The sequence below is a fragment of the Neodiprion fabricii genome, chromosome 4, assembly GCF_021155785.1.
Source record: "Neodiprion fabricii isolate iyNeoFabr1 chromosome 4, iyNeoFabr1.1, whole genome shotgun sequence".
NCBI lineage: Eukaryota > Metazoa > Arthropoda > Insecta > Hymenoptera > Diprionidae > Neodiprion > Neodiprion fabricii.
This window is the reverse complement of record NC_060242.1, coordinates 33,842,506-33,865,524: the sequence shown is the minus strand read 5'-3', so window position 1 is coordinate 33,865,524 and position 23,019 is coordinate 33,842,506. Positions and strand designations below refer to the sequence as shown.

Sequence of the window (23,019 nt, the reverse complement as noted above, 5' to 3'; positions counted from 1 at the left end):
AAGTTCGGTGTTTTCGTAGCGTGACACACAAGTGATCAATCGCAACCGGAAAAATCTCATCACGTTTATAACAAGTTTTTGAAATAAAGAAAAAAAACAAAAAAAAACTGACCAATATATTTTTGCCAGCATCCCTGTTGCAATTCGGATCTTCCGTTTTCCTCCAAGCTCTCATCGCACAGGGGAAAATTGATTTTGAAAAAATTTTCACTCTTCGCCCAACATTTTTTCCGATCTAGATTTTCAGTAAATATTTTCTTTTCTTCGATATATACCCAAGTATATAGCAAGTATATAGCAAACGATCGACTCACGTTTGACTTATTGCCTGCACGAAATAAAATCAACTAGGTAATCTAATTGTAAGACTGATAGACTACATCAACCATATGTTCAAGCAAAAATGATGATGCAAAACTTTTTTGCTATGGCGTTGTCGCAATCTCGACGTTTTCGGCTTACCAACTGTCGCCACCGCAACTCAGGCGACTAACCACCGCCTCGCAGACTTTCCATTAACTCTGGGTGAAATGTTTCTTTCAGTTAACATAATGTCGGCTTTAAGTAGGCAAATGACATCGACATTTTCACAAGTGTGCATTTATACATCGTGAGTGCCTCTCCGATAAACTGTGCAACATCGGACCCGCAACGGACGGTAAGCCCGGATCGGTAAAGGTCGATGATGCACGGGTCAACCCACTTGCATGGCATCGTTAGCTGCGCCCTGCGTTTTATGTACCTGATAGATAACAGCGAACGAGCAAACTATGCCGTAATATCACGGCATCGCGAATGTCGAAGGTTATTCTGCAGCGAACTCGATCTCTTTATCGTCTGCTTACCAAGCTTACGAAGGTATACGAAATTACAGTGCTGACAACTTGAATTGGGATGATCGATCGGTTGAGCTGGTTAATTAAGTTTTAAAAATAAATCGGGTGGTTAGCTTTGTTTCAGGTACTTTCCTTTCGGAGTATTCGTTCTTTCTACGTCATATTTTCAAGGGAGCAAAGATTTTTTATCTTCTATCCCACTTGCGGTAAACAGTAAACTTCAAATTTTGCACGACGAGTGAAGAGGCGCTTGGAAATAAAACCACATGAATTTTGTCGGACAGTTTTTGCTACCTAAGATTTGAATTTAGAGTTAGATTTTCTTCTTCGGTTTTTTCATTTAATACAGCTGACTATTCCGAACTGTGAACATCAGCAAATACTCTCACGGATTATCCGCGGCTTGAATACTGGAGCGAAGTGTCGAATACCTGATAAGATCGAGTAGAACTCGCTCGTCACATAAAAGTATTTAGAGGTGATTGATTTTTCTTAAGATTTTTGTAGACAGTCACGAGTCGTTTCTGTCACTTAATAATGGACAAATTGGTACAGGCTAAGACACCGGTGCTATCTGCGTAATCATTTCGTGCTCGTCTGTTTCACGATTTTCGTTAGTAAAATTAGTCCATTTTTCCACTATTCGTTACTTTTTTTACTTTAACAAAGATATAATGCGCTCGATACTTAATAAAGCGCCATTGAGGACTTACTTGCTGAGATTGATTGGATAAATAACCACCGAACAAAAATAACAAAATTGAAATAAGCGCTGACAATTCCTGTGAGGTTTAAATTTATTATCTGCTCGCTTCGTAAATTTGTAATAACAGTCGGTTGAAGAGATCTACTTTAACATTGAATACTATATTATAAATATATCGCACAAAGTTATTGAGCCACCGGGAAGAGGGAACGTCTAATAAAGTAAAAAGATTATTTTTTTCACGCTTTATTAATCATGTGGCCAGCCCTCTTTCACGTGCGTTATGCGAGCCCCTCAAGCGTACGAAATCCGTCGTTTCAATGAATATCAGTTAGCGAATCATGGGTAAACCAAAATGCGATGTTGGTATAAATTTAAAAAACAGAGTTTTCCAAGCTTCTAGGAAAATGGTTCATTTTTATTCCACAGGCGGCATTTTGTTGCTGGTAAAGTTTTGTAAGCAGAAATATGATAATTCACAACGAAAAGAGATAATTGTCATAATGTAAATCGAGAATATTTCGCTACTAGTTCGTTCTATTGATTTTCAACTTGATCGATCGTGATCAAATGTGCGAATATTTATTAACGATTGGATGAGAAAAGCAAACTGGACCAGAACTAAATTGAACTTTTCAATTCTAAAATAATTTAAAACACTATATCAACAGGCAAAATTTTTCTCTGTCACGTACGAATGTTTTCGTACGACTCCGGATCGACGGCATTTTTTGCTCATCACTTGCCAAATATTACGAAAATAGAATAACATGACATCCTTCTGCCTCCGGTGTAAAAACTTGGAAAATCCTGACGTTGGAATTTTTCCGCTGAATGAATGAATCTTTAAACTCCCAACTCTGCTTACGAACTCTTACCAGCGATTTCTGAGAGTTCACACCTCTTGCCAAACATTTTCAAAGTACAAGAGAGCGAGATTATAGTGTGTGGTAACGTCAACTCCCTCTCTGAAATCTTGAGAGATAATAGTTCCAAAATTATCAACGTCACATTTTGGATTACCAATTTTTACTGACGATTTACCGACAGTCCTTGAAATAATCGATTCTGTAAGGATGGGAATGCTGACCTAACGCATAATCCTCTTACATTCGAAATCTCATCGATTACAGTATACATATAGATCATATTATCTGCGTGCTGTAGTTATCCCAGGACATAATTCGATTAGGTGTAACAAAATTTCGTGGTCGGGTGATTCGATTTAATAACGCTTGTCAAACAACTCGTTACTGTTCATCAAATGCAGGTGGAATTTTTGTCTTTTTTTTTTATGAATACGTACAGGAAAAAGCCTAACCAATTATTAGCAGTATTACCATGTCGAGGGGACTGGGACTTTCACAATGGTTGATCAACGGCTACGAAACTGAAATAACCAAATTTACCTAGAGAAAAGAATAGTGCATTATACAAAGTGTCGTAAACAATTTTAAAACGTAAGACTTCACCAGCACTGAAAAGGCTCGATTCGCGGTATAATTATTTATAGCATAACTTGTAACGTAATCGCTTCTAAAAAATTTCTACATCCATATTTTTCCAGATACGAAACGCAAATCGATTCAAATAACGTCACACAACCACCTTTCAAAGAACAGCTTTTAAACTTCAGATGACAACTTACCGTTTGATGTGTCATCTGGATTTTCCATACCAGTGAACGAGAGAATTACGTTACATACGAATCGTACAAAATCTATACGTCAAATTACCTCATGGAACAAAGCTGCCACAGAAGCAAAGAGATCGCGTATTTTCTTTCCACATTTACCTCTCCGATTGCAACAGTAACGAACCACGAAATATTATCTCATTCAATTTGCGCACATAAGAAACAAAGATTTACGGAAACAAAGATTTATCATTATTTTCTGGTGCCGAAGGGAGTTCCGTTACAATTACGTCGATTTATCGAAGTAAAACCTTCAAAACCAAGTTTCTTTAAGAGATTGTAGGAGCCGACGGAGGTTGGTTTCAATTACAAAGAGTCTTTGCCGTTTGCGGATACTTCTTTTGATTTTTTAACGCAAATACCGAATACGTCACGGGGAATTGGCGAATAAAATTCCAAGTATCTTCGTTGCCGGTGATGAAAATCGAATACTTCCGGAAAACCAAACGACAACGCGATTGCGCGTAAAGCCGAGTGAAGCTACTCACGGTAACTTTTCCTTGTCTTACAACTTTGCGATAAATTGGCTGCACGAAACGTTTTGCGTTATCCTCTTTCGGCACGAGCAAAGCCGTCTGTGCATCCTTCCGTGAAATTTCAATAAAAATCTAAAAATTTCATCCGACATGTATCGGGAATTTCCGTAACTTGTGCGTAATATAAAACGCGATGTTATCAAATTCCGAGTGCCTGCAAGCTCCATAAATACTACACTTCGTAGATGAGGTGCCCTTGAATGTGACCTCAGCCGGAGAAAATTGCAGCTACGAATAACCGATGAATACCCAGCGATGCTGAACAAATCTACTTAGTACGATGAAGGAAGCGTATCTTGATTCCTGGGTAAAACGCAGCCGATCGAAAAACGCGGCAGAGAATCTTTGCCGGCTGGCTGATATACCTATAGGTGTAATAGGGCAAACAAAAGTACAAGCATTAATTGGCTCCTTCTTGCTTCGCCTATTTGTTCTAGACTCTTCGCTTGGATCTTATACTGTCTGCTTTTCCTTCCTCGCCGTATTAATCTCGAGCAATTACACCCTCGCATGCGGTATACGCAATTCGAAATGAGCTGCTTTATTGCAATTGTATTTCGTGATTACTTTTCGGACTTACGTCCTCCAGTCGAGGGAGGCTAAGCGTGACGCTAATCCTTAAGGGATAAGGGCGCTATCCCATTAAAAGTATTAATATTCATCAACTCCGAATGCCGGTAGGAACGTTACTCTTATAGTAAAGCTGATGATTTCGAATATGTCAAGGCCCGTGACGAAGTCCGTCGCCTTTACCAGGCCACGCAATTTGCTGAGCGAATAACGCGAGGCGCTTCGTGTTTAAATGTAGAGAAATCCCAGCAGTGTCAAGTCAAGAGTATCTGGTTGATTAATCTCGATTGTAAAGTCCACGAGATCGCTGATTTTCATAAAAAAGAAAATCGGCAACACCTTTTTATCAAACTTCGAGCTGAAATACTGTCGATTCCAGTAAATCTTTATTCGGAATTGCGAAATTGGTGAACCAACGGAGCTCGTTAAAAAAGAAAAAATGAGTTATCCGTGCGAACAGTGGAACACTTCAATATTTGCTCAGTTGCCATACTAACGTACAATCTTTTCCCGAGATTTTAAGGGGTAACACCACTGTAAAAACAAAAGTAAAACACTTTTTTCACCATTTATGTATAATACGAAAAATTACGGTCGATAATTATTCAAAAATAGCGACATTGGAGCCATTCTCGCGAGTCATGTTGAATTCTACGACACGCAGTGTAACTAATGCAAATTTGAATCTGGGATAAAATATAAAAAAATCCCTAACCTACATATTAATGGCTATAGAAATGCTTAGAGGATTTGAAAAATACTGATTTTTGTGTAATCGGCGAGTATTTGAATGGAAATGTTCAATTTTCGACGAAAAAATCGGCTCTGATTTGTTAGCAAATAATATTGAAATTAACTTAACTATGTTGTTACCCCTTAAATATACGATCAAAAAGTTTCACAACGTGAAAGCAGACACGTGGAGCTACCCTGGCCGTCAAGGTGATCGAGGGTGATTCCATTCAGCATCACACTTCAAACTTACAATTATTCAGGGAACAAAGAAAAACGAAGTTGAAATGAGCGAAAATACGTGATGTTATAGAAACTTAGCACTTTCACCAAAAAGCGAGTGGCACGTTTGTGCGGAGTTATGAAGAACTCGGTGGGGTTCGTTAAGAATAATTGTGTGAGGCACGGTTGAAAGAATTCCGACACCTTGCCATTGTTTCTAAAAAAGACCCGAGTTAACAAAACAACAAACAGCGTGGAGTACCGATGCTTTTCCATCTTCAAGGCAACACATTTTCGACAAACAATACGACCTGCGAGATCAAGTGACCAGTGTAGGCTCTTCGACGAATTAGTTTTCTCGGCAAAAATAATGAATCTTTTTTTTCCGCTCGAAATTATACCTATAACATTTTTACGCGTCAATTTCGTCAAGCTGCCGTGTCACTCCAACTTTAGACTTGTTTCCAGTCTTCGACAACATGCACTGGAAATCTTATGGTCATTCAAGACTGATACTTCGCGCTAACTATTGCAGCTTGAATTTTCTTTTATTCCATCGATTGTAAAGAACGGCAGGAAGCACGGGTTGCAAAGTTCTTTGCGAGGGAGCTTGCGTGTCGAGATAATCACAGTCGGAACCTGTGCGTAGATATACTGGATAGGCCGAAGGCTGTTTTCGGTGGTTATGGTTTTCGAACACTTTGGCATTCTCCGAAAAAACAATAGTGAGCCAACAAGCCCCCAGGCCGGGTAGCTGCGAGGTAAAAGAGCGGTTTCGACGTCGACTTAAAATTTCATTTTCAAACCCTGTTATACCGGCAACGGTCGGCTACAATTTTTCCTCATTGTCTCACAAGCCTACCGTAGTGAACGTGAATAAGTACCGGTCGAAATATTCATCATTGTGATGAAAGACATTCGCTTCTTCGTCTAACTTCGTATCACACCGTCGTGGTGGCATGTGAACCGGGAATTTCCTTACCATTATAATATTATTAGATCAGATTGATATCAGTTGTAATTTCGCAGCTAGATTCGATTATTATTCACAACTTGTAAGCAGGCTACAGTCACGTCACCTAATCAACTCGGTAACACCTAATAACCACGGGGTTTATCCAGGCTTGTATAAAGTCGATGTGAGAAATGATATGACCGAATTTCACCAAGTGGACGGTTTGAAAACACAACTGTTGCCACGCCATCGATGTAGGAAGGTGTGTCAGTAGTCATCGACGTAAATTTATTCGACACATACACAAGAAAATTGTACCGACTTCAGAAGATATAGAGACCTAATGTAGCGAGAGAAATTTTTTTATTCTTAATACAGATAAATGACATTTCACCCGATAGCCCAAATCGTCGTTCCGATCACAATTGGTTTTCTCTTTTTTCCTGTCATTCGATTATTGACTTTTTTCTTTTCTTAAGCAAAATCATACTCGATTCAGAATATTTGCCGCATCGTTGAATAAAGATATCAATGTTACATGTCAGACGATTCATCCTGCCTGTTTACCCAAGGTTGATATTTCGATATGTTGTCGTTTAAAATTTTCTCGATATTTTTTACCAAAGATACCGAACAACCTACGCGCACAGTAGGTTTTATACATACATTCGCCGGGCAGACGTACAGAGTACAGCTTCGTTTTACATATGGGCTACATTTTGGAAGTAAATAAAATACGTTCAACCCCCCATCGCCAAACAACTGCTGGGCACGAAGTATAAAACCAACATTTGAAATTGTATTCGATAATATAATATTTGCTTCAAATAGAAGTGCGTGCGAAGTGCACAATTGAATCTTCGCGACGTGATGAAATACTCGGGATTCCGTGACCATACATTTTGTTATCTGGGTCAACCCTGTAAGCTTTGTTTCCAAAAAGCCGTCCAAGGATGCGAAGGTGCCTCAAGGCATGGTGTGCCTCACCAATTTTCGGGGCGGTCCGTTTTAGTGAGATACGACTTGAGTAGTTGTTACATTTGATCGCGAAAAAATTGGCTGCCAGCTTACGCGTATCTCCGATCGTCTGGATAAAATCATGCCGCAATAATCCCACTACTTCCTCTTCCGCTATAATCCGCAAACGCCACTAAATCTTTCGAAAGCCAAGCTTTCAGGCCATGGCCTCGCCCACATCCACGAAAGGTGCATGCCTGCGACGATTTATTGCGAACCCTTATCACCCGCCTAATTATGTACCACACAGGTAGAATATCAAAGCAACTGTAAGCCTCTTGTTTCAACCAGCACCAGCCGGCATATATGTATATTTACAGTTAAGCGTACGTATAGACGTGCTAATACGTGAGCAGGTAGAACAAGTTAACTTACAGCAAACATCTGTTTACAGGCATACTGTTACAGGCGTGTTATCCTACTGTACGCTGATCTTAATCTAGGCAAGGAATCCAATTCAAAGTGTTCATCCACTTAACGCAGCTCGAGAAATTTTCCTCACGTGAAATACGTATGTATAAAAGATGCAAAGGCGGGATGGTCCACCATCCATCAAAATTCTTCGCAACCGTAGATTCTGTGAATATCATTTATACGAATCGTGGGCACGGCAAACTGTGGAAAGGTAAAACAGTTTGCAAGGAGGTTTCGCGGTTGAGCCAGTCCAATTACAGAATCACATCTAATGGTGAATCGTAAGTATGCATCGCAACTATCTACCCAAGTCTTATTGTTAAAATGCGAAACTGAAATGATGACGTGACAAATTCACATGGCATTATTATTCAATGTTCGGTACGATAATCGGAAATTCGATGGGATACGAACACCCCGGCGCAACGGTGGGAAATTTCTTTCAAGTCAGAATAAGTAAAAACCCCAGCAGATAGGAAACGTGAGCGGGTAGCTTTATTTGTTAAATCAGCCTCGGCATACACACGCATACAGGTGTATATATTTCCTTTCGATTGCATCCGTGACTCGTAAATTAGTCACACCAAGCTCCCGCTCCAGTATATGCTGCTAATGGAAATGCCCTTTACAAGAGACTTACGCTGGCCTTCACTTGATAGCAGGGCTTCGCAAGGGAAACGCGGAATGATGGCCGATAATGGGAACGTGAGCTAGGTGTATCAGGACCAATATATAGCTAGCCCCAGCTCAGCCCTTTGCCTGGCAGCGCACAATTAAGTTCAACCTTTGTCGCACTTTTTTTTTGTTGTTTTCATTACTTTGCGAAACATTTCCACTATAACGTCGAACATGCTGCGCAGTGTTTTTCGTTATTCATTTCTGTGTCATTTGAATAATTTCGATAAAAAACTTTGTAAAAATGAGAAAGGATGATTATTAATAAAAATTTCTTTCTCCCCTCGTAGGATCTCGTTTAACCCCTGGCAAATTACGTATTGTGTAGATATGAAACGAGATCGTGCGAAAACGTTCAACATTTTTCTAACGACCGAAACTTCTGTGGGCGCACGTGATGAAATATACCCGCATTTTTCTTTACCGTCGAGAGAATAAACGGAAAAGAAATAATATAACTCACTATCCAGGAAATGCGTAAAATTTACACCAGGTACGTACATGCGGTATATTGAGGAAAGAATAGCCCTTTTCGCATAGAATTTTACGAATGATGGAAAACAAGAAGCTTCACGTGACAAACCTGGACGATGTGACAAGGTATTTTGATAGTTGATGGAAAGTTCCTCTCGAACGACATGACACCGTACACCCTGAAGCTGCCTGCAGCAGCGGGTCACCCTGGCTAATAATTAAATTGTTAACTAATGGACGAATGGTGATGCAAATAACCCTACAACGGGGAAACAGATTTCCCTTGCACCCATTGACCGGACGGCGTCTCACTGTAGCTCTGTCGTCACAATGGGAACACGTTACAAGGCAGGGGCAGTTTGAAAGGCTCGACTGTTAATTTCATTGCGAACACCGGAGGGCAAGGATCCAGAATATCGTCACAGAATCGAATTAATGGGTATATCACGTTCCGGTATAAGATCGTTCGGAGAGAGAAAGGGAAAATTCGTGCAGATACTCAGGTTCCATACGTGTAATTATAGTAAGACATACTCAACCTAAGTGCAAAGCAGTGTTGGTACTGGAATTTCAATTTATCAAAGATGGAATTCCACTTCTAGCATTCTCTCGGTAGGGATTCCCTTCGAAAGCCTCGACAAGTGGTAAACCCTGTTTCAAACGGTGTTTCCTGACATATTCCATTACGATAATTTTACAATGTGATATCTGATATTCATATAAAGCATACGCGTAAATAAAAAGCCCCTGTACGTACCTCACGTTTAAGAATAGTGGGCAGGATTTGTCAAGAACTAAGGTGATAAATAAAATAACGCGTAAGAAGTGGCTTAATTAAAAAATCAGTATCATAGTAAGTATCGCAAGACTCACGTGTTGCATTGGACGGAAGATGCTACCGGCCAAAATCTTCCATACCCAGGCAAAAATATGGGTGCAAACGAGCAGAGAGCTCGCAGTCCAATATCTTGTATCCGGCGACGGGTAAAAAGCTTCGAAACCAACTCACAACCAGAAGTACATTTCCACCGCAATCTTTAATCGTGTTCACACATTCACTGCAGGTGGTATCGAGGTTGCAACCTAATTTTTCCAACACCCCAAGAGGGAGAAAGAGAACTGAAGCAGGCCGTCCTTGTACGAATAATCCGTGAAGCGATTCAACAGTTGTCAATTGATAATAAGCCTGCACCCCATATGAAAAAGCTCAATATTGAATGTCCACCAAAGTTCGCTATGCGTGTCACAGATCATAACTATATTAGAGTACGGCAGGAGTGACAATGATAGATTACTGCTTGCAGCAGCTCTTCGTATAATGGACTACATTTGATGTACGAAATTCATATCGTTTGAAGTGGGAAAATGTTTGGAGGCAACAATTTCCCGAAACTAAATTACCTAATCTGATTAAACTCCACTAATGATTATCGACTTCATTCCAACGAGTTGAAAACGAAATAATAATAGTAGTAGTAATAATAATGATAATAATACACAAGAGAAGCGTCGAATTTGATCAGTCTCTGTTTTTCAATCAACACTTTTTCACTCACTCACTGAAATGATGTGTCGTGAAATGCAAGGCTGTAACGGTGGGATCAATAATTTTACACTTGTGAACACGTTGTACCGTTGTATGCTTGGAACTTTGCAGTGTACTCTGGTAAGTAATTGAAACAGTTCGTAGTTTACTGTTTTCATTCACGTGACGAGTCGAGCAACAAGGCAAAGCGCGACCTACGACCGACCCGAACGACCGACCAGCCAGTACTGACGAAGGGTAAGAAACGCGCATGAATGGGGCGATACACGAATAAGCTACAGGTATGAAATTCCACACATTGTCTCCCCCGGGTACCCCGGGCTGCACTTGAAATTTTTCATTCACTAAAACCAGAGAACCAAGCCGAGGCCAAAGTCAAGTTTGTTGTAACTTTACATTACGCATGCGCGTCAACGTTCGTCTCTGTTCTTCTTCCTAGCTAAACTTCATTGATGTTTCACAAAAATATATTCATATATTCGTCGAGGTTCGTTAGAATTTTTGAGGCAAATAATTATCGGACCATCATCGATCAAATTTAATTAGGTTATACATCGCGGAACCTTCATAACTGTAGATGAGTAATGAATAAAAGTCTTGAATAATTTTTTACCTGCGTCAGTAAATCGATCTAAGTGAGTGCGCTGCTTAGAGATGCTCGCATTCTTTTCGCAGTAACAGTTGTGAATGAAATCAAAATAATATATATATATTTACATTATATACATATGTATAATTGCAGGCTTGCAAAATTATTTAAAAAATTCCCGTTTAATCATTGTAAATACCCCGAGACTCAGACGATGGTTGCGAAGTACGTTTTAAATTAGAGGAAGTATAAGGTGTTAGCGTGACGAAATCGAATCACGGTTGCAATTTAAAGCAAATTCCTACTACAGGAACCGTAAAGACGTTAGTTGTACATCAACGGTGCGATACAATTTTCGGTACGATTAACTTGTCAAAATCAACCCTCTTACAATTAGATTCTCGCCCATACAGTATACGTAGTTATAGTCAATTTGTATAACTATATGGCTGTAAGACCGTTACCAGCAACTCTGCAGGGTACAATCTTCGTAATGTGTTTAGGTAGATTAAGGCTGCCAAAATAGCTTCGTTATGAAAATTTCAATAAATCATGTGAACAGTTCATATGTATATACGTATAAAACTTCAATGGTTTCAAAGACGATATATTGATCATCAGAGAAATGAATCACAATTTTCATCTCAGGACATTCATTTCCATTATTTCGCACGCGTGGATTCAATTTTTTCTATTCAAGGCTATGAAACATATAATATTTTCACTCTGTGCGTTACCTGACATTTACAGCCTGTGTCAATCGATCTCTTGGCGACAGGCAACTGAACATACTATCATATCCACTCGGTCGCATTTCGTACACGCATAAAATGAATTCTAACTCAAAAAGAACATTGAAATCCGGTAATCATATGCAATATTCACGTTGTTAAACCCCGATATATAATTTAACATGGGTACATTAGTCTCAGCGTTTAATTTCGTATACTTACCTTTGTACGTTCGATATTTTCTAATGTATCCCAATGTAATTAAGGTAATTTCTGCCGGATTTTTTCATGCCACGAGCACATCGATTTTGGCTAGTATGCATGGGTAGCTAGAACAACAAAAGTACAAAATGGTTGACTTTTCGATTCGTTTGTTAATTGTTACAGTACTACAAGCCTCAGATTTTATCAAATTCTAACGCCTGTCGTAGGGATATTTGAGTCTCAATTTTGCGTACGATTGAGATCGAGAAAGACACAATCCGTGGCCAGATCTTCAAAAATACTGCAATTTTACACATATCTGAAATGTATACCAATCATCAAACGCCGCGATCGTTTCTCTTGGCGGACGTAAAAAATTTATAAAACTAGCAGTTAAAAGACCTCGATTAAATTATATAATTATATAATTTCTCAATATAATAATCATATAAACTCATAATATTCGACTTGCTGTTATTCGGAGTGCAAACAATTTTTTTGAAAAAAATGATAATCCTACCAACCTTCAACCGTTCCAACTACGCAGGTTCCGAAATTGTTGCCAACCAAGGTGGCAAACTCAAATTTCCCACGTTCTCCATTGGTTCTCACACCAGAGAGCTCACACCTGCTCACACGGCCTGAAACTGTACCTCGATAAGACATAGTTGCCAACATGACTAGCAAATGAGTAGCAAACAGATATCTTTGGAGTTTGAACGCGTGTCTGACATCAAAATCAAATGCTGCCTCGTGCGGCATCGCACGTGTTATCGGTACCCAAAATTGCTTGAAGACTGTTTTTTTTGATTTCGAAAACTAACGTAACAACTACGAAAACAACAGAACGCCAACAATAAATAACAATGAATTTTATACCGTGCGTTACATGGGTAAAGAGGGGAGTTGCAGCGGCGAATCCTGATAAGGTTAGGTTATCACGTTGCGTTGCAAGTAGCGACAATGTGGAAATCGAATAATTGATTTGTGCTGGATAATTGACGAAATGCTTTCGTGTCTCAGGTGCAACTTACTCCTCAAGAATTGGAGCAAATCATCAACCAAACTCAGTCAGATCTACGGTGAGTTTACCTTTTAGTTTTCCTACAATCTCTTTGTTACAAGAATTTATGCAAATTCAATAAATTTTAGAGATGTCGAAAATGGTACAGATGATTCTGACGAAGAATCAACAAACTCCAAAAAGAACGGGACAAAGAACGAAAAAATCACTGGCGATGGTGAAGCTATGGAGGATGACGAGTATCACTTTGACAAGTACGACGAAGAAGGTAGATGATGTCACATTTCTGTACCTTATTTTCGTCCCTACGTTGAAACACAAAATTCACTTATTGTATACTCTTTAATTAGGAGGTAACATACACTGCAATATCGGAGGATTAGCGGTCATAAACGAAGATGGAACAGATCCGTATATTACAATACCAGATAGTGGTGACGAGGACTCTGAAAAAGAAGACGATATTATCAAGCCTGACGATAATCTTGTTGTGATGGGACATGTTGAAGGAGATGCTAGTATTCTGGAAGTGTTTGGTGCGTTATAAATATTGTATCTTATGTATCATGCGCAGTAAGCCCTGCCAGCAATTCCAAAGAAAATATGTTCTATGCATGAGAGTTGATATTACCTCTAAATGTTGCTTCATTTACCTACTTTTCATTTCCAGTGTACAATGAAGCAGAGGGATCCTTTTATTGTCACCATGATATTCTACTACCATCATTTCCACTGTGTTTAGAATGGCTTAATTTTGACCCCAGCGATGCAAAGCCGGGTAAGAAAAACTGTTTTAGGATTGAAAATGCATTCGTATATTAACATTCATATTTGAAATATAATTTTCTAGGTAATTTTTGTGCTATTGGCAACATGACACCCATTATCGAGGTTTGGGACTTGGATCTAGTGGACTGTTTAGAACCAGTATTTAAACTCGGTTCTAAACCGAGTAAGAAGAGAAAGCAGAAAAGAGTTGGACACAGAGATGCTGTTCTAGATGTAGCGTGGAATTGTAATTACACGTTAGTAAATGCTGATTGATTAACCTCTGTAATAAGTTATGAAAAACATTCATTAGCATGTTTGAAGTTTCTCCGCCCTTGACTTGGTAAATCTATTATTTCAAGTATCAGCCGAACTCCTAAAAAAATGGATTCGAAAAGAAATAAAATGCAAAATAACCAACATCACGTTACTTGTTTACGTTGTAGCATAACAAGAATTTCTGGATCACAAACTACTAGTTTCAGATGATTCATCAATATACGTAATTTATAATTGTACCAATATCAACCTTGTGAACTTGCATTACAAAAGACTCCTCAATTATTTTACTGAAATACTTTTCAGTATTTTCTCAGTCGACAAGTTGACAATTTCTAATCCTTTGATGTTCATTCATGCTCATTTTACCTTATAGACATGTATTGGCAAGTGGTTCAGTAGATCAAACTGTTCTTTTATGGGATTTGGATAACGGAACACCTGTAACTAAATTGAATACCTTTAATGAAAAAGTGCAAGCAATCAAATGGCATCCTAGTGAAGCTCAGCATCTGCTAACAGGCTGTGGAGATAAGTATGTTTCTGCTTCAAGCTTAAGCTTAATTGTAAAAACGAAGCGAAACATAAAATGATTTTATGACTCATTTGATTTCAGAAATGCAAGGCTATTTGATTGTCGAACTGAAAATAATTTTAAACTATGGGAGTGCGCCGGTGAGGTAGAAAGGGTTTTATGGAACCATTTTGACCCCAATTATTGTTTTGTAAGTGACGAAATTTGAAGAAAATTCTAGATCAAAGAGATCATTGTGTCATTTTATTTTCTTCTGCGCAGATAAGCACAGATAATGGAAACATTCACTATATTGACATCAGAAACGAGAAACCATTGTGGCTACTCTCTGCACACGAAAAGGAAGTAACAGGTATTTTCCACAGTTCGCCCAAAACATTTAGCAATCCATTGGTTCATAAATTTTCGGCCTCTTTGTATGTAAACTTATTTTTATTCCAGGTCTTTCTCTTAGTACTTCTTGTCCAGGACTTTTAGTCAGCTGTTCAACTGATAGCTATGTCAAAGTGTGGGACGCAGTCGATAATAAAACACCAGAGCTTGTATGGGAAACAAAGACAAACCTAGGAGCACTACAATGTTTGGAAACGAGCCCAAATAGTCCATTTATGTTTGCCGCAGGAGGCGATAATAAATCCCACAATTTCAAACTATTTGATCTACTAGAGAGCACCTCAGGTGAGTTGGCGTGGTTATGATTTCTTTTTCGCTATTTCGATGGTAAAATATAATACTCACCAGATTACCAATGACGTGTTTGCATCCGAGTTGTTTTGCAAATCGATTTTATTGTCATGCCCAATATGCAGAATACGTATTCACCAGTCTGATTTATCATTGAAACACCGTTTAATGTATATTTCATGGACTTCCAGTTTCAGAAAGGTTTTCAAATAGACCAATGAAAAAAATAGTATGCGAAGAGAATCCTCCCGAAGTTGATGTAAAACTGAAGAGCAATACAGCTGAGGTAATGGACGTCACTGACGAAATGAATTCAATGGCTTTGGGTTCAGTTTCAACTAACAGTCTTAGTAAAAAAAAGAAACGAAATAAAAAATAATAAGTTTCAGAAAGAATATAACATATTAAGTCCTGTATATTTTTCACCTGTCGTTGCAGTCAAAATGTACGTTTTTCTTTGGGAAACTATATCGAACACGTATTCATAAATATAGACTCCTGTGATTTTATACTGTATAAAATTGATGCAAAATGTACGATTTACTGTTGAAACATTTCTATTACAAAACAGTTGAAATAGCAGCATAGAAAGCTGCCTGTTAATTGTATTTTTAAAAAGAATATATTTAAGAAGATATATATCATTAGAACGAATATAATTATACCTACTTCGCCATGTGTCACTGTGCCATTTCTTCAACATCGTAAATATATCATGTAAACGTGAGTATAAATTTTTTAAAACACTATTTCATTGGTCTGGTAACAAAAGATATGGTTGGACAATATATGTATGTACGTAATCTCAATTTTTTCGAATAATTCAATTTTATTAGATTATTTACATTTAAAATCAACAGGTTACATGTATTCAGTATACAATAATTGTGAACTCAATTTTGTTGTAATAAATCGGCTGTGGAACGAAAATTTTGCACTGTAACTTTCATTCGTGGAAATATGTATAGAATTGAGCAAAAATTGATATAATAACTCGGAATATTTCAACATTGCTCTACTAAGATTCCACCCAAAACTAAAGTGAAATTGATAAATAATACACTATACGCTACTTAACTGATATAGATACCTATATCCAAGTTTACATTATAATTAACCATATAATGTATACATATAATATATGTGCATACATACATATATATATATATATATATATATATATATATATATATATATATATATATATACATACACACACACAAACGTACATATATATATGTACATTAGGGTGTTTCAAAATAAAAAAAATTCGATTTTCCAACGGGCCACACCTGAAATAGTTAGTTTAGGTAGAAACAAAAATTCTGGCGAAAGATGAGCATTGTCGGTTGAGTGGAAGATCGGGCACATTTGTTTTTTAATCTTTTTTTCCTTTTTATCGAATTTATGATGGATAATAGTTAGTAAAATTTTTTTTCGTGTTTATAGCTGCCAGCGGATCAGTTTGTGTCTTAAATAAGATGCTCCTGGAACTCTTTAGTTGATATTTAATAGGGACCCATTGTAATGGGAAATGTGTAAATATTGAATAAAATATTGAAATCTGAGTGAGAAAATGTTTTTCGTGTATTTTAATTGAATAATAATCAGAAAACCCGTTAGACGTCCCTCTTAAATATCAACTAAAGAGTTCCAGGAGCATCTTATTTAAGACACAAACTGATCCGCTGGCAGCTGTAAACATGAAAAAAAAATTTTACTAATAATTATCCATCATAAATTCGATAAAAAGGAAAAAAAGATTAAAAAACAAATGTGCACGATCTTCCACTCAACCGACAATGCTCATCTTTCGCCAGAATTTTTCTTTCTACCTAAACTAACTATTTCAAGTGTGGCCCGTTGGAAAATCGAATTTTCTTTTATTTTGAAACACCCTAATGTACATATATATACATATATGTACGTTTGTATATATACATTAGAGTGTCTCAAAAGAAACCAATATCAGTTTTTCATGCTTCTACTCCTCAAAACTTTGAGTTTTGATAGAACAAAACATCCTCGCGAAGAAGAGGAAAGGAATCCACCGCTCATTGGACGCTTTTAATCATAACAACCAATTTACGTCTATGACGAAATTTTTGGAAGAAAATATTTTAGACCATGGGGATTGTTCTTCAAATTAAGCGAAACAAAATTTCGTTGAATTAATTTTTTTCTTATTCCTATTCATAATTTTTGTAATTTTTTAAATTAGAAATTATAGAAAAATAAAAATTAGGTATGAAAAAAAATTTATTTAATGAAATTTTATTTCTCTCGATTTGAAACACAATCCCCATGGTCTCGAATTTTTCCTTCCAAAAAGTTCGTTATAGACGTTAATTGGCTGTTATAGTTAGAAACGTCCAATAAACGGCGGCTTTACTTGAGTTACAGAGTTTCCTTTTCGCGAGGATGTTTTTTTCTATCAAACCTCAAGTTTTGAGGGGTAAGAGCATGAAAAATCGAAATAGTTTTTTTTGTAGACACCCTAATATACATATACAGATATTATATTCAATTTACAATATTTTTCCTAAGCATATTACAAAATGGACTTTGCTGTCATAGTTGGTGTACCTCGTGGATACCATACGGATCTATTGAAGCAGGTTTTGCACATTTACAGTGGAGGCCAACTGACAGCGATTACCGCAACGCAAGATCCTAAATAAAAGATTTTTATTTTTACTAAAATGAAAGATCATAAAGTTGTGATACATGAAATGAAGATATCGTAGAGCGTCGCGAATGAAAAAATGATATCATGCTTTTTAAATGTCCGTCTAATGAGGTCTGGTGGAAATCGCGGTATTGTAGGAGATACATAGACTGAAATGTTGGCACGTATCACGCATTAGAGGTGAAAAAAATGTATCGACGAAATTATCGAATTAGTTATCCCGCCTAAGGCAAGAAAAATGTCAGTTCAATTTCTACCTATTTCGATGAGGCTAGGTTTCAATAATTTGATGATTGCATGAATTTAACTTTTACTGTGTATACGACATGAACCTAACAGATCGATTATGTCTTTAGTTACCTTAGGGGTGGTCATCTTCATCTGTAAAACTTTAAGCTCCACAGAGCTTGAGTAATAAGTATAAAATATAAGAGATTACTAGAAAAGACGAAACTTAACTCAGGCCGCACTAGCTAAGCTTATCTGTTAGACTATTAGCAGATGTTCTGCCACGTATTTCGTGATATTAAATAATCCTGAATCTTCTGATTTAGTCTTAATTTCGATGGCGCCAACGATTAGTTTCATATTTTTCAGTAATCTTGACCCTGCTCAACGTCAACTTAGCTTCATGGAATCGTTTGTTTTCAATCGAACTAATATGTGTATTGTATTGAACGATGTGTAAGGCAGTCTCATGTTATTTCAAAACAAACGAATAATAGCTGTTGGATTAGTTGTACACAGAGATTCTATGCCATTAATTTTACACCAATAACCGTTGTTGTTACTAAAATATTAGTAATTTTATAATTACTAATACAGTTTACATAGTATCTAGATATACACAGGTCACATGCTACTACCATAGTACAGATAAGTTTTGATTTGATATTCATAATTTTTTTATTTTCTCGTCAATTGGTATTTGATAATTGCCAAATATTTTACTTTTAGGACACTTCTAAGCTGTATCTATTTCAGCCTCAATGATTTACATTCACGTATTTTTATAGTGTTCCACCGTCAGCTTTGCTCTTCATATCCATACTTTCTACACTTTTCGCAAAAAGTTTCAGTAAGAAAAACAAAGCTGTCGCTGTCCGACCATACACAACAATTTCAGATCACAGATGACTTACGATCTCTATGGTAGTACACAAATTGATGTTTAAGGCTCCGTTTTCCATCCTTAGCTTTCTTGATGATTCCAAATTGCAAATAGTTGAAATAATGTTATGCGAAAATATAAAGATATGTAGTTGAGTACTTTGTGGACACATTGAAGTTGTATAATCATCAATTGATTGCATTGTAACGTAATTAATTTTCCAGTTCCAAGTAAAAACGGTGTATTGTATGCAATGAAATTTAATATGACGAGTACATAAGGGTTACTTTTGTAACATGTTGAGAAAATCTGCTTTTAAAAAAAAATAATAATTTGCACTAAAGATAATTACTATAATAATTGAATGACAATACCTTATTTGTCATATTAATCTCCTAATATGAGAAATTATATACACGTTCATTATTTTATAATGAAACTGTAAGTTGTTGAGAAATCTATACGTCATGTATCAGACACAAGTAACGTATTGTTCCGAGTATAAGCCGACCTCTCATATAATAAGACGACCCCCATTCTGAGACAGTATTTCAGGGTGTTTTTTTCAGTTGCCCGCAGGTGAGGCAGGTCTATGTGTAAACAAAGTATGATTTCAACTGGTACTGCCAACGATAAAAAAAAACCTCGGCTTTTATTCGGAACAATACGGTACCTGTCAGATATTGGGATATGTGTAACATCTAATTATGACGTTCTGTAACTCTATGTATTTGATAAATTTCCTATGGTTTTTTGAATTTGCGCTGCTTACTTGTATTTACACATAGAAATATCAATCAACAAATGGTCATTTTTGATGGATTCTCTGAGTCTAAGATCTATAAAATATAGCTTGCTATTTTAGGCTATTGTCATGAGCAGTTATCACTGCAGTCCTGGAAATGAATGCCATTAGCCCAGTTATTAGTCAATATTAAGAGTAAGTGTGGAATTTTTAATCTCAATATCTTTTGGCAATTTTGACAAAATACGAGAAATGGACACGATGTAACAAGAATGAGATTTCGCCAATAGCAATCTTCATAATACAGTGACTGTAAAATTATTTGATCTAAAGACTTCACAATCATGCATTATGACACGTTTGGGCAATTATTTATGTTTTCTTTCTTTTTTTTTTGGCATAAAAAAATAACCACTATTCGTTGATTCAATGCGCTTAATCAGTATAAGGGGGTACAAGACTTTTTTTCTTCCAATTTCTGAAATTTTTGTAATGAATTCATATGTAGTTTTGATATTTTAATAACTCAAGTCACGATCTTTAAAAAAAGACGAATTATTTGAGAAATCAATTGGAAAATATTTGGAAGTTTCTTAACCTTGAAGATTCATACAATAGTTTTTCAAACACTTCAAAGGCATGTAAAACGATAACTGGATCTCTGGCAGTGTGATATCACTTGACACTATGACGCATGTGCAATTTAATGCAAGATGTTCCAGCTAAGGATGCGGGATTGAGCAACGAGTAACAGCCAACTTTCCCATCGTTAGAACACTGAAATATGACGCGAAAACCAAAACATCCGACAATTACATATTTCTAAAGCCACAGTAGATGGATAATTGGATAACAGTTTACGCGGGTATACGGCAATTGATAGTGCTTATCTCGCACACAGATGTGAAATAACAAACTTCAATAAAAGTAAAGCAGCTGATATCAGATGGTGTGGTTTTGCATAGCATATATATTAATTATAATCATTTATGCACATGTCGTAATGACGAACTAGGCATCAGTTCCTATGTCAAGGCTTCTAGAATCCTGATTAGAATCATGCTGACTTCCATTCTCAGAAGACGCACTGCTCGAGAGGCCGGATTGGTCGGAGCTCTTCTTTACTTTTGGTTTGTATTCAGTGATGACAACGGTAACATTATTCACAGTGACTTCTTTAGTTTGTGCCGTACTCCGGTCAATGTTCTTGAGGCGAGGCGGATGCCAGTTCTTGCGCCTTGGTTTATCCAGTTTTCGTTCCTTGTCTTTTCCACTGCTGGTAGTGCTACTACCGCTTCCACCCTCTTTTTTACCTGGTTTCAAGGGTGGTACGTATTGTTGTTGAGCAACCTGTAAATCAAAAGAGTATATTCACGTATTGTGTAAATATTCCAATATGTTACAATGGTAAATAAAATTGGGATATGATATATTTGCTTACTCCAGAATACTGTTATCTGGTACTTTGTAATGTTTAAGTCACTCTGCATACAGATCGATACATTCACACAATTACACAATCGTTTCTGTATGTTTTTATTCTAGGTGAATAAATTTCGTTATAATGATTGCCAACCTGCTGAGCTACTAGTTGAGGATTGATGCGGGGCTTCCGCGTAGAGGTTCCTTTGCGGACGTCACACATGAGGCACTTGAAAGCTTCAGCTGTATTCCTAAAGGTGCAGACACTGCAGTCCCAATAGCTGTCTTCCAAAACCTTTGCCTGCCGCTTCCCACTTCCGGAATGGTTCATTGTTCATCGGAGTCAGTCGTGCTACGCTGAACCTTCTCAAAAGAGATCCTGCCCTCTTCTGCACCCTTTCAGCCTCATTAAAACCAGTTTTATTAACACTTGTAAGTCTTTGAAATATTTTCAAACGAGCCAGGGTGACTGTATTTATTTAAAACTATCGATGATATAGGACTAAATGTATTTCAGGTGCATCAACTCAATAATACAGTAGGCCACTTCGTGTCTTCGTCAATCTCAAGATGACCGCCTTGGTCCATGAACCATATTATCCTTGTCCAAAACATCATTGTGAATCTTCAAATTTGACTGAAACAAAACAAGCAAATTTCTATCAGCATATTCCAAAATGATTGGACAATCATTTTTGAATGTTAGTTTACTGACAATCAGTTATATTATCCATCAGTACAGAGGTTACGAGGTAATACCTAACAAGAATATGTGAACTGCTGTGACTCTTTTTAAAATAGTTATTTATCAGATGCTACGAAAGTAAAAAAATTACATTTCTGGTTGTGTACAGAAAAAAATTCATATCCGAAGACAGAAATAATTTTTTACAAAATTGGCATACAGTGGCGGTCGGAATGATGAAGTCAAAACAGACGAATTGATGCATTTCCCAGTTGACCTGAATTTCATATGCTAATATTCGATTGGTCATTACACCTTTGAGGTAGTACTTGCCTCAGATTGTATTGTCATGAACTGAATCAACTTCGGTTATTCCTAAGTGACGATGTAGAGCTCATCTGTCAAACCTGTAAAAATTACCCCATACGTGGATCACAATATTTTTCTCTATTCAGTATTCAGCATCCGCTCTAGATTATTTACACTCTAGGTACTCAAGAAATTTATAATGTACAATGTGAAGGATACCGAATTGTTCAGACTATAAGCCGACCCCAAATTCTAAGACAGTATTTCAGAGTGTTTTTCGTAGTTACCCGCACGACGGGTTTGCGTATAAGACGAGGACGATTTTGGCGGGTGCTGTCAACAACGAAAAAAAACCTCGCCTAATATTCAGAACAATACGGTATTATAGGCAAAATCAGTGAACAATCCATTTGGTTGGTATGAGATGAATGATGATTGCACACCTAGGAATCCAAATCTCGACCTTGCGTACTGTTGCAAAAATGTGTTAAGTATTGCACATGCAACTCTGGTAAGGTATGCATGCACGCGTAAAGTGCACATGTGTACGTGCGACACACGATAATATCAATGAACTGGAGCACATACGCATTGGGTACACAACACACACCGTCGAATTAACTCGCTCCAGGCACGCAATATAAACGTGAATTTACTTACGCCGATAGAGCCCCTAGATAAACCGCAAGTTTCTAGGCGGTGAGGACTCTCCGACGACAGTGGAAATAATCCGATATTATCGAACTCCCGAAAGCTGGATAAAATTCAGAAAGTAAAATATTGACAAACAACCAAAGCGCTACAAGGCGCTGTTTTGCTACCACTTGGACGGCGGAACGGCCGAACTTGACCAAACAGCGCTGCC

At 37.3% G+C, this 23,019-nt stretch overlaps 3 protein-coding genes across 3 annotated transcripts in view; 1 reads left to right on the top strand and 2 right to left on the bottom strand.

Annotated features, from left to right (window-relative positions):
* Positions 1 to 10,568, bottom strand: part of LOC124180722 — a 34,136-nt gene extending 23,568 nt beyond the window's left edge. The window contains exon 1 of the mRNA XM_046566468.1: positions 9,707 to 10,568. Coding sequence (XP_046422424.1) covers positions 9,707 to 9,715 — 9 coding nt within the window. The 5' untranslated portion in view covers positions 9,716 to 10,568. The remainder of the gene's footprint in view (positions 1 to 9,706) is intronic.
* A 2,023-nt stretch (positions 10,569 to 12,591) lies between these two features.
* LOC124179554 (periodic tryptophan protein 1 homolog) lies at positions 12,592 to 16,163 on the top strand. Its single transcript, XM_046564080.1, has 11 exons — positions 12,592 to 12,832; positions 12,927 to 12,985; positions 13,056 to 13,195; positions 13,278 to 13,463; positions 13,598 to 13,705; positions 13,778 to 13,952; positions 14,351 to 14,509; positions 14,591 to 14,699; positions 14,771 to 14,861; positions 14,951 to 15,187; positions 15,385 to 16,163. Exons 1-11 carry the CDS (start codon positions 12,770 to 12,772, stop codon positions 15,570 to 15,572), a joined length of 1,515 nt encoding a protein of 504 aa, XP_046420036.1. The 5' UTR covers positions 12,592 to 12,769; the 3' UTR covers positions 15,573 to 16,163.
* Positions 16,164 to 16,592: 429 nt separating this feature from the next.
* Positions 16,593 to 22,998, bottom strand: LOC124179555 (YY1-associated factor 2). The gene is made up of 3 exons (XM_046564081.1): positions 22,815 to 22,998; positions 21,315 to 21,797; positions 16,593 to 21,088 (listed from the first exon to the last, which is right to left on the bottom strand). The coding sequence occupies exons 2-3, from the start codon at positions 21,489 to 21,491 to the stop codon at positions 20,750 to 20,752; spliced, it is 516 nt and encodes a 171-aa protein (XP_046420037.1). The 5' UTR covers positions 21,492 to 21,797; positions 22,815 to 22,998; the 3' UTR covers positions 16,593 to 20,749.
* Positions 22,999 to 23,019: the final 21 nt, after the last annotated feature.